The sequence below is a fragment of the Halichoerus grypus genome, chromosome 1 (assembly GCF_964656455.1).
Source record: "Halichoerus grypus chromosome 1, mHalGry1.hap1.1, whole genome shotgun sequence".
Lineage (NCBI taxonomy): Eukaryota > Metazoa > Chordata > Mammalia > Carnivora > Phocidae > Halichoerus > Halichoerus grypus.
In genome coordinates, this window is record NC_135712.1 from 72,186,118 (window position 1) to 72,200,887 (window position 14,770).

Here is a 14,770-nt window from a genome sequence, read left to right on the forward strand (position 1 = left end):
ACTAGTGATATCATCCCTGGAAGACTGAGATGTAAGAAGAGGTGAATCATGTATCACCTTCGCATCTCTTCTAGAATTACATCAGCCGGAGGGCTATGGGGTGCAGTGGGGATAAAAGCCAAAAAGTAGAGGGGAGGAAGGAGGAAAGGGGAGGGCACCAGGAGTGAGGGAGGGAACTGGTTCTTTTGCAGTCTGCTTATTTTCTTCTTCCTCCCTCCTCAACCCCTAAGCCCCCCTTCCCTATTTATAAATCAGATAACTGGAAAAATCAGACTTTAAAGAGACAGTTGCCTTACATTTATTGATGGTGTTGGTTTAAATGTCATTTGTCTGAACTTTCTGACCAATCATCACACCCCCATCAGTCACAGATAAAAAGCCAACCTTAGGGGCGCCTGGGTGGCTCAGTCGTTAAGCGTCTGCCTTCGGCTCAGGTCATGGTCCCAGGGTCCTGGGATCAAGCCCCGCATCGGGCTCTCTACTCTGTGGGAAGCCTGTTTCTCCCTCTCCCACTCCCCCTGCTTGTGTTCCCTCTCTCGCTATGTCTCTGTCAAATAAATAAATAAAAAAAAACTTTAAAAAAAAAAATGCAAAAAAAAAAAAAAAAAGCCAACCTTGGCATTGTCACTAGACCATTAACTGATTAAGAATGAAGACAGATAGGGGCAACTAGGTGGTTCAGTCGGTTAAGTGCCCAGCTCTTGATTTCGGCTCACATCATGATCTCAGGGCCGTGAGATCGAGTCCTGCATCAGGCTCCGCACTCAGTGGGGAGTCTGCTTGAGATTCTCTCTCCCTCTCCCTCTGCCCCTCCCCCCCAACACACACTCTCTCTCTCAAATAAACCTTTAAAAAAAAAAAAAGAATGAAGACACAGGGACCCTGCCCCACCACCAAGTATTAACCATGTGATTTTCACCCTCTTTAATGCTCTTATCAGGGGCGCCTGGGTGGCTCAGTCGTTAAGCGTCTGCCTTCAGCTCGGGTCATGATCCCAGGGTCCTGGGATGGAGCCCCGCATCGGGCTCCCTGCTCGTCGGGAAGCCTGCTTCTCCCTCTCCCACTCCCCCTGCTTGTGTTCCCTCTCTCGCTGTGTCTCTCTCTGTCAAATAAATAAATAAAATCTTTAAAAAATAATAATAATGTTCTTATCAGTTTCAAAGAGCAGAGGAACTTGGCAATGTGTGAAAATAATTTCAAATGTGAAATCCAGTCATGCAAGATAGTGATGGGCCACACAGCCGGCTGCCAGTCCAGTGAGAGCTCTATGGAAGGCATGTAGTGTGAGTATCTGGGGAGGAGAGGATCTGACTCTCCTGACCTCTCTCTACCTAGGGGTTTTAAATTTCATGCAATGATGTGTATCTGAGGTATTTGGGAAGAGGGGCAGGGACTCTCAACCAAACCAAAATATAACAGATTCAAAGGCCTGGACCTTGTGCTAATGCCCTTAAGAAGCGATTCTGAGGGGCGCTTGGGTGCCTCAGTCATTAAGCGTCTGCCTTCAGCTCAGGTCATGATCTCAGGGTCCTGAGATCGAGCCCCGCATCGGGCTCCCTGCTCGGCGGGAAGCCTGCTTCTCCTTCTCCCACTTCCCCTGCTTGTGTTCCCTCTCTCGCTGTGTCTCTCTCTGTCAAATAAATAAATAAAATCTTAAAAAAAAAAGTGGTTCTGAGTATTTTTTAGTTATTTCCCATCCACCCTTTGCTTTTTGTTTCTAAAGCTAATCTTATGCCCAAACCACTCCTGTTGATTAGGAAGAAAATCTTTCACCCTCCCTCTATGGTTCCAACAAATTCCAGACTCCTCAGGATCTGTGGGTCTAGCTGCCCAAAACATAATTATGATGAAAACAAAGCAGAGTGGCCTCAGGACAGCAGGGAAGGCCAAAAGTGGGATCATTTCTGCAACACAGGAAATGGAGCCCAAAGGGGCAAAGGGAAAAAAATAATTTGAGGAAGGCACAGTTTTGGCAGCGTCTTATTACAACTTCCAGCTGATCGGGTGTAGCCAAACCAGAGACATCTGTTTGGAGTTTACAACAGAAACAAGCTCACAGAAAGCCTGAAAACCCTGAGACAAACACACACACACACACACACAGACCAAGCTCTAACAGTTCTCGTCTGCCTTGACCTCCAGACCATTCCCCCACTGGGTCACGCTGGGTTGTAGAAGGGAAGGAAATAGGTTCTTCCGCTGGCCTCCCCACCCGCCCCACCTGCGCCATGACTCATTCAGGCCATGATCAGAACTTACCAACCTTCCTCTCTCCTTGATTTTCCTCCAGGAAAAACAGAGATGGCCCCACTACTCACAGAGCCCCAGGTACACTTTCTTTAGGTCTCTGGTTGATCTTTAAAGCCCCTTGAGCTGTTTGTAAAGGAAAAGGTGAACCCCACAGAAGAAGGTGGTAAAACCCCAGAAGACCTTGAAAGTCATTCCTCCCTAAATCACCTCACAAGTCTGGGAGTGAGGAACAGACCTCAGCCTGTATCTCCAAGAATTAACTCCGAGAGACCAGAAGAAGTCCACACCCCCACAGTTTACTGCAGGAAGAATATGGGAGGATACACTCAAAGAGAAGCTGAGAGCTGGCCCCAGCCATGGCAACAAAAGCCCTGGACTATGCAGAGCGGGTTCTCCTGGAATCACCTGCGAGCACTGCAAAGGCCGAACCCTGTCCTACCGCACCCTCACACCCATGGCCGGGCCCTCTTCCAGCCCCATGGCCCCCAGCATTTTCAGCAGCACTTCCAGACGCTCACCTGTTCCGTGAATTGTCCTCTTTATTCTCTCCCCACTGGCGTGCAAACAGAACCAGAGCAGTGCTACTCTTAGAAAATAACAAAATGTTTTATACACATTTCTGTATGTACAACTGAACAACATTTTACATGTCCCTTTTGCACAGCAAAAGATAAAAACATTTAACTCCGAGAACACAGTTATGTACAAAAAAAAAAAAATGTCAAAAATACTTCACAACAGTGCAAAATACGTTACACAGTATCATGGAGGGAGATCGTTTGAGCAGGAGGGAGGTGTGTGTGTTTTTAAAGGAAAACTCCTTTTTTAAAGATATTAGATGTCTTTAACTGTAAACAAAATGCAACTTTCTTTCATTTCCCCACCACCACCACCACCACCACCACCACCCCCAAACAGTTATTTGAGGAATTTGGCAGAATTTCAAGGGTCTGAGTCTGAGGTAAACAACCCAAGCTCTCGCACCAAAAAGACTGGGGGCAAGGAGGTGGCATTTCAGCCTCAAACGTTGTGAGAGCAGGAAAAAAAATATTTTTTAATGACATGTCAGTGACAGCGCTAGGCGGCTCCCTGTTATTGGGTCTGTCAGGGGAGGAAATTAACCCCTCCTCCTCAGGCCCCAGCTGCCCCACAAACAGGAAACTGGCCGGCAGGCAGGCATCCCTGGCCGGTAGGACTTGGCTAACCAGCGGGCCCTTCCCTCACCATCCCCCAGCCCCCACCCCCGGCCCCCAGGGCCCTGCCTCTCTCTCCCTCCGTGCACTTTGCCCCCTCGCACATCTCCACGCGCAACCTGAGCCCCGCTTCTAACAGAGCCAAATGTGCTGCAGGAGAGGGCCAGGGTAACTCTGGGCCTCAAGTGTCCCGTTTCCCCTTTCCTGGGGGCGGGCGGGGAACGCAGGAGAAGGGGGTTGTCCAAAAGACGGGTGGGGAGTCACGGTGGGGCGCCAGGGGCGCGCGCAGGGGGCTGCTGAGGTCTCAACCCGAGAGGGGCTCCTCTGGGTTGGCGCCGTCAGTAGGGCCCGACCGGTCCCCGGCGGTGGCAGAGGTGGCGTCCGGGCCCCCGCCTTCGATGGAGCTCTCGCTGCCGGTGCTCTCGCCGGACAGCAGGCGCGTCACCCGCAGGTCGGCCTGCAGGCTGCGCACGTCGTTGCCGAAGCTGAGCTCTCCCAGGTCGTTAATAAGCTGGGACAGCTCGGCCTTCATGTCGGAGGCGCTGCCCAGCAGCAGAGGCGACGGCCCAGCCCCAGGGCCCAGGGAGACCCCGCCGCCCCCTAGCGCCTCCTCGCGGCCACTCTCCAGCGTGTCCAGCAAGTCCCCGCATTCCAAGTGCATAGCCACCACCAGCGCCCGCTGCGCCTTGGCCTCTTCCACTGCCGGGTGTCCGTCCTCAGCACCGTCCTCCTCCTCCTCCTCCTCCTCCTCCTCTTCCTCCAGGCAGCCCTCCGTGTGCTCCTCTTCCTCCTCCTCCTGCAGCTCCTGCTCCTGCTGTTCGCCGAGCAAGTCCTCGGTGATGGAGCCCAGCTTGGGCGCGCTGCGGCTGCGTTCCACCGGTGGCTTGTAGCAGCAGGGTCCGTGCAGGAGCAGCTTGCGCAGCGGCACTAGCGGGATGGTGTGCGCGCCCACCAGCTCCTGCTGCTGGTGACGCGCATCGTCCCTCCGCTTGAGCCGTTTAAATTCCGCCAGTGCGTTGGCCGACGTCTGGTACAGCAGCAGGGCCATGGCCTGCGCCTTCTCGGGCTTGGACACCAGCACCGCGTGGCAGCGCAGCATTACCGCCTTGTGCTTGAGCTCGTGCCGGTATACCCAGGCGAAGACCTTGGGCAGCCGCGCGTCTGCCACGCAATAGGTAACGCGGTGCAGCAGGTAGAGGTGGCCCGGGCGGCGCAGCGCGCGCTCCTCGGCGTGCACCATGCGGATACCCTGCGCACTCACAGTCAGCTTCATCTTGGTGCCCTGACGACCCGCCTCGCTCTTGCTCCAGATCTTGCCCACCGCTAGGTCAGTGCAGCCGTCGCCGCGCGCCTGGATGGTGGTGGCATTGCCCAAGTAGAGCACGGTGTAAGTGGGGTCCTCGCTGGTGATGTGCAGCTTCTTGCGCTTGGAGCGGAACATGCTGCCCACCCGGCTGAGCGCGCCTTCGGGGCACGCCCGCGCCAGCGAGCTGAGCGCCGAGTAGTGCAGGCTCACCGCGTAGCCCTTGGGCTTGGACGCCTGCCGTGGCGGCGCCTCGGCCAGCAGCTCGAACTTGTGCTTCTTCCACGGCAGCATCTCCGGAGGGCGCCCCCGCGCAGCTGGGCGGCGGCGGCGGAGCGCGGGGTACAAGACCCGCTGAGCCACCCGCCCCGGCCGGGCTCGGCCCGGGCAAGACAGAAAAATAAAACTCTGCTGGGAGTGGTCCAGTGGTAGAGAGGGGGTTAGGGAGTATCGTGCTCAGAGACCCCGCCGAAGGGGGTACGGGTACAAATTTTAAAAGAGAAGAAAATATTCAGCTGCGAGGGGGCGGGGGGAGGAGGAAAGCGCGCACAGATTTACCCCAGCCAGGGCAAGGACGAGGGCAAAGAGTCTTAGGCAAACAAAACGAGAGAAAGACGAAATCAGAGTGGAACGTTAAAAAGAGATGCGCGCGCGCAAACAGAGGGTGCCCCAGCCAAAGCAGCCGGGACGGGGCGAGAATATGCAGGAACTCCTCGGTGAACCTGGAAAGGCCCACCGCTCTCTCTCTCTCTCTCTCTCTCTCACACACACACACAAACACACACTCCCCAGGGCTGGGACTAGAAACCGCGGAAACTCGATAGCTAGCGTGCCCAGGGGCCAGTGCTCCCCGCCCCCAAGGGGTGTTGGAGCCCGAGAGCCCCTCGGCTGGGCTGGTCCCAGAACGTGCGGCTTGCCGGGAGTGCAGTCAGATGCTGCCCCGGCTGGCCGCGGCGGGCCCGGCGCAGCACTCCGCCTGTGGCTCACTGCATCTTCGCTCCGGCCCGACGCGGGGACTCAGGCTCGGCGGGCTCACTGTCCCGGCTGGCTCGGCCGGGGCAGCGCGGGGCGCCGAGGGTGGGGCGCGCGCATGGTTGGCTCCGGGACGGTCGCTACCTCATTTCTTCCCTCCGGGGGTGTCCGACTCCGCTCCCGAGGTCCCCGAGGTCTGCTGCCCGCCCTTGCGGCGCGCCCGTCCCGTGCTGCGAGCGGTAACCGGCTCGCCAGCCTCACATCCTTGCGGTCCGGGAGCAAGATCTCGGGTAAATATAGGCCGGCGCGAACCATTCGCTGCTCGGGGACAGGGGAGGAGCAGAGAAGAGGATGCGTTTCGGGCTCGGACGCCCGGCGGGTCCCTGGTCTCTTAAAGGGACCTAGTTGCAGCCATTTGTCGAGGGAAAGGGGAAACTAGTCCCATCCCGCAATTACATCTCAAATTTACCAGCATCTCATTTATCTACAGGTATCGCGAAGACCTGGGGTTACCCCTTGGGAAAAGCAACTTGAATTCTGACACTCCACCCTCGGGCTGAATTGCAACTCATTAAATAAATGTACGTCTACATCGAAACTTCTGGGGAAGTGGTAGAACGTGGGATTTAGACTAATTTACTGTGTAAAAAGGTTGGGGAAATAGTGGTTCTTTCCATGTGTGACAGATCTCTGAGAATGATTGGGTGCTGTTTAGTATTATTTTTTTTCACAATTTTTTTTTTCATTAAAGGTAATAGAAGCAAGGAAAACAGAGAGACTTCTCTTTTAGGATCTTGGAGCCCTTTCCCCACAGACAAGCAGATAGAAGTGAGATGAACATAATGCGGTGATTGGAGTGAACAATATGGTATATAGCCCATAAATAAAGTGCTTCCTGCGCCTAATCCCTAGCAGTAGCCCCTCCTGCTCTCAGGCCTCAGAGAAGAGTTTTCTGAGACCCATACAATTTCTAAGTAATGCTTATGTGTGGTTAGAACTCATTTTATTTTGGCAGGTCAGTCATTCAGTTTTATTACATCATTGACACATTTTGGATAAGAATTCCTAGTGAAAATCCAAATGACCTTTTCTTATTTCACTGTCTAATAATGCTCAGCCACCGTCCACTAGGAATGACAATCACATTATTATGCTTTTCTCCCATGCTGACTGACTGAACAGTGTAGCTTCAGTCATCTGACCAGCTTGACCCTTGGCTGATAACTCATTTCTGGACCCTCAAAACAACCTGCTTGCCTCTATGGTCTGCTCAGTCAAAGCAAAAAAAAACTTCAAGCTGGAATGTGTGATAAATGTCCAGATGATCTTGCATCAAACTCCCAAGTTCGTCCTGGAGGAGGAGAGTGGACCCCTTTACTCCACAGGCCCCATCCACTGGGGATCTTGGGGATCTTTGGCTTCCATGCCAAAACCACTGATTTCAGAACCACCACTGTAGCCCCTCCTGGAAATTCTCTGGAGCCCTACCTTTGCTAACTTTTAACCTTTCTTTGAAATTTAAATAACCTTTTCTGAATTCTAACCCAATTTTCTCAGACTCATTGGTGCTGAGTTTCAATGTAACTTTTCTGAGTACTTTTTGGTGCCAGGCGCTGAGCCAGGAGCAGACCCAGTTCCTATCTCCAAGGAGCTCCCAGTCCAATGAAGGATGTAAATTGCACCCAGCTCTGGGCTTCCACTGAAACTAGGAGAGCACCCTGTGTCCCCCAGTGCCTGGTACCCAAATAGACACCACTTGATTGTTGAATTAATGAATGAGACATGCGTGTGAACGGGAAGACAGAGCTACGTGCCCTGAGAAAGACCCAAAGTACTATGAGAAGCTGGAAGAAGAGAAGGTTCGTTTTGAGTAGGAAAATCAGAAAAGGCTCCACAGAAGTTGATGTTTGAAGAATGAGCAGGCTTTCTCCAAGCGGGGAAGAACTAAAGGGCTTTCAGGACATAGAGGACAGCAGGATTATAGGACATGAAAATGCATGCACACGTGCAGATTGGGATGGAGTTTAATGATTATAACAATGAGAGTAGAAAGTTTCCCGATGGTGCTTTTTGGGCCTCCCTAGTATCTGAGAGAAGGAATGGCCTTTTTACGGCTGACTCTTGCCCCGGGGTTTCATTAGACCAGAGCTGTGATGCCTTACCCCCCAGCTGCACTAATGGGCTAAAGGAGGGATACCAGGCCTTGTGCTGGAATGAACTAGTTAGGACTATAATAAGCCATTTAAGCCAAAGTGAACTCCTCTTCTGCTCAAATTTCTGGAAAATCTTGTGGTGGCAATCAGGTAGACTGTATTGCTCCAAACCGAAAAGTCTGGTAAAAAAAACACACCAGATTAACCTGTGTTAAGTGACCGTTAGCTGGTCCATAATCTCGAAGTCTAAACTCTACGATAGTAGATGTCATGTTCAAGCAGGTACCATTTCCAAGTTGCTTGGAGGTCCAAGGCTCAGAAGGGTTTGGGGAAGACAAGGAAGGACCAGTGGTGGGAGCCAAGGCTGGTCTCAGCTTCCGCAAGGGCACTGCCTCGGGCATCACACGGTAGCAGGGAGAGCCGTAGACCACAATGGCAGGGAGGATTCCACTGGCAGGCCCAGCTTCTCCGAGGCAGCGAGGGCATCGGTTCTGGGTGCGGAGGCCCACAGAGCTGCTCCTGTGGAATGGTCTCCGCCACGCCTGGACTACCTTCTCCATAATTTGTTTTCAACCTCGGGAGGACAGAAAGGTTCTAGGCAAATGTGAACACTCTGACGTGTGAGTCAGTGTCTGTGCTGGTGCTCACAGACCCAGGAGGAGGAGGACCAGGCTGTCTCTTGCCAGCCTGGACCTGGGGCCTGGAGCTGGGCCTGGGCCTGGGCTGGCCTCTGGGGCCGGCCTCACCTCGTCACAACTGAGGCTGAGTTTCTTCAGCCGGGAAAACTGGTGGCACCATTTATGAGCCCACACCACGGACCTGAGACACAGGGCAGTTCCAGAACAACATGAGCCAAGGCAGTTGGGGACCAGGTCAGAAACTGCATCAGACCGCAGGCTTTTTTGTGTGATGCTGCCCCATCTACTGGTGGCATGCAGAAGTGCCATTCGGTGGGCTGGTTTCTCCCAGAACAGGATAAGGCAGTGGTTGAATCCACACACAGCCAGGACACAGCGGGCAAGAAACCTGGCCTCTGACTTCACATCTGAGAGTCAGCCTCTGAGCTCACAGAAAGCATCCAGGCCGGCTTTCTCCCACCTTATTTCTTGCATCATGATCCTCCCTCTCGGGCCTCCTCCCCCAACACTCCACGGAATGCATGTTAGCTTCAGAGACAACCAATGACTAACCTGGGATCCTCAAAGTCATTCGATAAACATTTGCTGTGAGTCTATGGTGGATGTGATGTAGTTGCTGGGGATACGATATTAAAGCAGACAGACAGGTCTTTGCCCTCATGGGATTTATATCCTACAGGGAGGCAGAGAATAAGCAAACAAATAATAAAATCTCAAATAGTGGTAAGTCTCAACACACACAAAAAAGCAGGGCTAAGAGCAGAAGGTGGTTGATTTAGACCACATGGTCAGGGAAGGTGTCTCTGAGCAGAGATCTCAAGGAGGTGGAGTCAGGCATGCAGGAACATTCTAGCCTGTGCTGACCAGTAAGGAAGTCACAAGCCACGTGTCGCTGTTGAGCACTTGAAATCTAGTTGGTCCAAACCAAGGTGTGATGCAGGTGTGAAATACACACTGGATTTCCAGGACTTTGAAAAAGAAGAATGAAAATATCTCAATCATCTTATAATAATTATATATGGAATGATAATATTTTGGCTATGTTGAGTTAAATAGACTATATTATTAAAATTAATTTGGCCTGTTTCTTTTTACCTCTTTAATGTGGGTACTAGAACACTCACAACTATAGGTCTGGATAGCACTGTGCGAGGCTAACATGCAGGCCTGAAGGTGGGAATGAGCTCAGGGGGTTCAAGGACTCTCCAGCTTAAAAAATCCTACTGTGTGATGACAGCCTCTGGCTCTTTAGCCCTCCTCATTTCTAACTCCTATTATATCAACTCTTTCACCTCCTCAAGACCTCCAGGATTGACATCAACATCCGTCACAGAGTGAACTCACCCACTGGCTGCACCAGGAGCCCCTGGGCCAATTTCTGGATCCCTTAAATCAGGATCTCCGCTGAAACTCCTCCGTGGTTGAACACATCCTGAAGTTCGGGGAGCCCTGCCCTGGCCCACTTCATTCCTCCCACTATCAATTCCTTCCTAGCCTCTTATCCTTCCCCTCTCCCCCTCCCAAGGCTCCTTCAAAGTGGGGGTGGGGGCCTCAAAAACAGTATGCTAAGTGAGAGAAGCCAGACATAAAAGGTCACATGTCATTGGAGTCCATTCATATGAACTATAAGGAATAGGTGAATCTATTCACCTAACAGAGCACAGATGGGTGGTTATCAGGGGTCGGAGAGAGAGAAGAATGGGGACCAACTGCTTAATGGATATGGGGCTTCCTTTTGGGGTGATGAAAATGCTTTGGAACTACATAGAAGTGGTGGTTGCACGACATTGTGAACACACTAAACATCGCTTCATTGTTGACCTCAAAATGGTTAATTTTATGGTATATGCATCTCAACTCGACTTTTTTTTTAAGTGGAAGAAGGAGGCAGAGAGAGGGTCAGAGTGATGTGATGTGAGAAGGACCCAACCCTCCCCTGATGGCTTTGGAGATGGAGGGAGGGGCTACACGCCAAAGAATGCAGGCAGCCTCTAGAAACTGGAAAAGGCCAGGACAAATTCTCCCAGAGCGTCCACGAAGGAGATCCCGTGACACCTCAATTCTGGCCCGGTGAGACCTGTGTTGGACTTCTAGCCTGCAGAATTGTAAGTTTCTGTTGACTTATGACCAAGTTTATGGTAATTTGTTACAGCAGCAGAACACCTCCCAGCCAGCCATCTCTTCTCTTCTCCTGATTCCATTTCCTCCCCCACTCGCCTCAGTGAGAACCCTCAGTCTTCACCACTCTTCCAAAACTGCCCATTCCCCAGCAGAGCCAAGCACAGGACCTAGAGCTTCTTCAAGAAAACCAAGGCAGTCAGAGCAATGTTAACTGTGTGCAAACCCCCAACTAACCCACTCACTCAGTCACATCCATACCTTCTCCCACTCCTTTCCTCCAGGCACCCTGGGGCGCATGGGTGGCTCATTCGGTTGAGCGACCAGTTCTTGGTTTGAGCTCAGGTTATGATCTCAGGGTCGTGAGATGGAGCCCCATGTGGGGCTCCATGCTCAGCACCAGGTCTGCTGAAGATTCTTTCCCCCTCCCTCTCCCTCCCCCTCTGCTCTTCACCCCCTTCTCAAGTAAGTATATAAAATCTTTTTTAAAAAGAAGTCTCTTTTCCTTTGAACCTGTTCCCCTCAAACCCACCCCCCACACTGATACCAAACCACAGATGTGACCTTGTAACCCTTCCCATTATAACCACTCAGTGGGTTCCTACCAATCACGGGCTGCAGCCTCAGCTTCTGAGCATAACACATGGGAATTTACAGGTCTGGCACCTGCCTACCCCGCCAGCCTCATTCGCCACTTCTCCTGGCCTCCTAAGTCCTGTTCCAGCCATGGAGAATATGCTTCTCACCATGCGCCTGAGACTGTTTCTTGTCTTCATGCCATTGCTTAAGTGATTCTGTCTAACTGGAATGACCTCCTCCTGCCACTTCCCCTGGCTGATCCCTACTCATTTTTAAAAAGCCAGCTCAGGGACCATCTCGTCCAGAAAAGGGGCCCAGTCCTCCCTAACTCCTTCTCCATGCTCCTTGCATCTCTACCTCTGAACTTCCTTATTGTAATGTTATTGTCTTTAACTCTGCCTCCCTCACTGGACTGTGAGGTCTTGGAGAGCAGCAACTATACTGAATTCATCTTTTTGTCCTCAGCTCCTAGCACAATGCCTGCCACCAAGTCAGTATACAATAAACATTGTACAATGAACAAATATTAACCCCGTGTTTATTTTCACAGCAGTTGGACTATCATAAGCACAGGCGGTCAGAACTGGAAGGGCCTTTCAGGACAATCTTTTTTTTTTTTTTTAAGATTTTATTTATCTATTTATTTGAGAGAGTCAGGGGAGGAAGAGGGACAAGCAGACTCCATGCTGAGCATGGAGCCCGACACAGGGCTCGACCTTGCTACCCTGAGATCAGAACCTGAGCCAAAATCAAGGTTCGGATGCTCAACCGACTGAGCCACCCAAGTGACCCCCTTCAGGACAAGCTAGTCACCCCCCCTTTCCTGATTCCACAGATGAGGAAACTGAGGTCCCAAGAGTGCACATGCATGGGTATATCGTTATTTAACAGTCAAGCCCAGATTAGGACCCAGGTGGCCTGAATCTCATTTCAAGGCTCTCTCCTTCAGCTAAACATAAAGCCAGAGACTTTTTTTTTTAAGATTTTTTTTAAATTTATTTATTTGACAGAGAGAGACAGCTAGAGAGAGAACACAAGCAAGGGGAGTGGGAGAGGGAGAAGCAGGCTCCCGGCCAAGCAGGGAGCCCAATGCGGGACTTGATCCCAGGAACCTGGGATCATGATCTGAGCCGAAGGCAGACGCTTAACGACTGAGCCACCCAGGCGCCCCAAGCCAGAGACTTTAAATACACAAATATGCAGAGCACATGTCACGCTCCCTCTTCCCTCTATGAAGGGCTATGTTTGGGGGGCTCATGGCTTCATCTGGTAGACTGGGCGGGCTCAGCCTTCATCAACCAAACACTTCCCCCCATAATCTAAGCTGCCACTCACTGGGCCCCTTAATGGAAAGTCCCCTTATTACTGGCTGTCACTGCCACCAAAGAGGTCAGAGTCAAGCATGACTGTCATGAGATTTACACAGTGAGACTTCGGTCTCTCTAGCGGTCAAGATCACGCCCAGGTCCATGAGAGTCTGGTGGCCCACTGGGCTCCTCCGCTCTGCCCCATGACCTTTAATCTCTCTGGGGCTTTCACTTCAAAAACAATGAGAGTTGTAGCAGATCTTATTTTACAGGAAATAGCATAAAGAAGTACCAACGAAATTAAATGTGCCTGGTAAATGCTTGGAGGTTTTCACATTGAGAAAGGATATTATGCAACTTGTGTTTTCGTTTGTCTCTTGTTTTGGAACTTCTCTCTGGGCATGTGGGCCTGGCACATCTTTAGCGAGCCTATGCAAATGAGCTGGCAAAGTAACAGCTATTCCATCACAAATGTTAAGGGCACTGGCCTCTCCCCACTAGGTGCTGGGAGATGCACATGGTCTCGCCTTTAAGGAGGTTATAATCCAGAATCCGTTGATTCAGAAAGAACTCGAGGAGGTACTTTTTGTATGCTGTAGGAGGTGATATAGGTGCAAATAAGTGTGATCTGAGCTAACACAGGCTGAGCTTTACACAAAGCACTGGGGGCTCACAGGGAAAAATCACTTCTGGTCAAACAGTGAAGATACCAGGGCACTCATCAGGGAGGGGGTAGGCTTCATGCTCCACTGAAGGACAAGCAGGTTGCTATGGACAGAGACAGGAGAGAGAAGTCCAGAGGGAGAAAATGGCCCATGTACATAGTGGTTAGTATTGAACACTAAACAACTGGGCCAAAAGCAGGGAACTCAAGCATACTGAGCACCTACTAGGTGTCAGCCACTGTGTTAAATGCTTTGGATCCTTCCAGATGTTTCATCCTCATAAGAGTGTGGTGAGGTCCGTGATGTTCTCTTCACTAGAGGGAAAAGACTGAGGCTCGGAGGAGTTAAGAAACTGGTCTAAGACCGCCATAGTCTAGCTCTTTGTGTGTGAGTCAGGTTGGGGCCTGACTTTTGGGGGCCTTGAATGGCAGGTAGAGGCATTTCCCAAGCTGTGGTGAGTCATTGGGCATTTGAGCAGGGACTTGCCGTGATCAGAGCCAGAGCTCAGACACCCACATCCCCATCCTGACTCACTGAGGGTCCCAGATGTTGCCCCTCTCTGGGCCCTGGCCTCCCAGTTTGTGAGCTGAGCAAATTCCCTGCCAGTCCTGAGATTGCAGGAGGCTGTATTGGTTTCCTAGGGCCACCACAACAAATTACCATAAACAGGTGGCTTACAACAACAGAAATTTTTCTCTCACAATTCCGGAGGCCAAAATAAAGAAGCATCCTTCCTTGCCTCTTAGCCTCGGGCACTAGCCAGCAATCCCTGCATTCCTTAACTTATATCTGCATTCCTTAACTTATCTGTCCTCACATGATGCTCGCCACCCCCCGCCCCGTGTTTTTTCTGTTTGTGTCCAAATTTGTATCTTATAAAAGCACATGTTGGGGCGCCTGGGTGGCTCAGTCGTTAAGCGTCTGCCTTCGGCTCAGGTCATGATTCCAGGTCCTGGGATCAAGCCCCGCATCGGGCTCCCTGCTCCGCGGGAAGCCTGCTTCTCCCTCTCCCACTCCCCCTGCTTGTGTTCCCTCTCTCGCTGTGTCTCTCTCTCTGTCAAATAAATAAATAAAATCTTTAAAAAAAAAAAAAAAAAGCACATGTTATTGCATTAGGACCCACCCTAATTCAGTATGACCTCATCTTCACTTGATTACACCTATAAAGACCCTCTTCCCAAATAAGGCCACATCCACAAGAACCTAGGGTTAGGACTATAATCTGTCTTTTTGAGATACACCATTCAACTCAAAACAGAGGTCATGACAGGAAATTGCAGGAATGAGAGAGGAACAATAAACAAGTCAGACCCCTACAAACTCCCGAGGTCACCCTTTGGCCCATGCTGGCCCTGACGCCCCTCCTTTCGCAGCCTGCTTGTCTACAGTCTCTGCCACCCACACAGCACCCAGGCAGAAAAGCAAAGGCATGAGACAGAAGTCAAAAGAAGCGAAACCTTGAGCCTTATGAGGGAGCCTTTCTCATCGGTGCTCCCAGAGGCAGGAACCAGACTGGTTTGTCCCCTCTGAAGTTGGAGGGAGGAGAAATCAGCAGCCCCTGCATGGTTAGCTTTAAAACAAAAACCTAGCCC

The 14,770-nt window shown here is 51.4% G+C and overlaps 1 protein-coding gene across 1 annotated transcript; it reads right to left on the reverse strand.

Moving 5' to 3' along the window:
- Nucleotides 1-2,771: 2,771 nt before the first annotated feature.
- Nucleotides 2,772-6,080, reverse strand: FAM43A (family with sequence similarity 43 member A). The gene has a single exon (XM_036114404.2). It carries the CDS (start codon nucleotides 5,038-5,040, stop codon nucleotides 3,748-3,750), a length of 1,293 nt encoding a protein of 430 aa, XP_035970297.2. The 5' UTR covers nucleotides 5,041-6,080; the 3' UTR covers nucleotides 2,772-3,747.
- Between the last annotated feature and the right edge of the window lie 8,690 nt (nucleotides 6,081-14,770).

What these genes read in the sequence shown, in the direction of transcription:
- FAM43A (XM_036114404.2), bottom strand. Translation starts at nt 5,040, where the DNA reads ATGCTGCCGTGGAAGAAGCACAAGTTCGAGCTGCTGGCCGAGGCGCCG.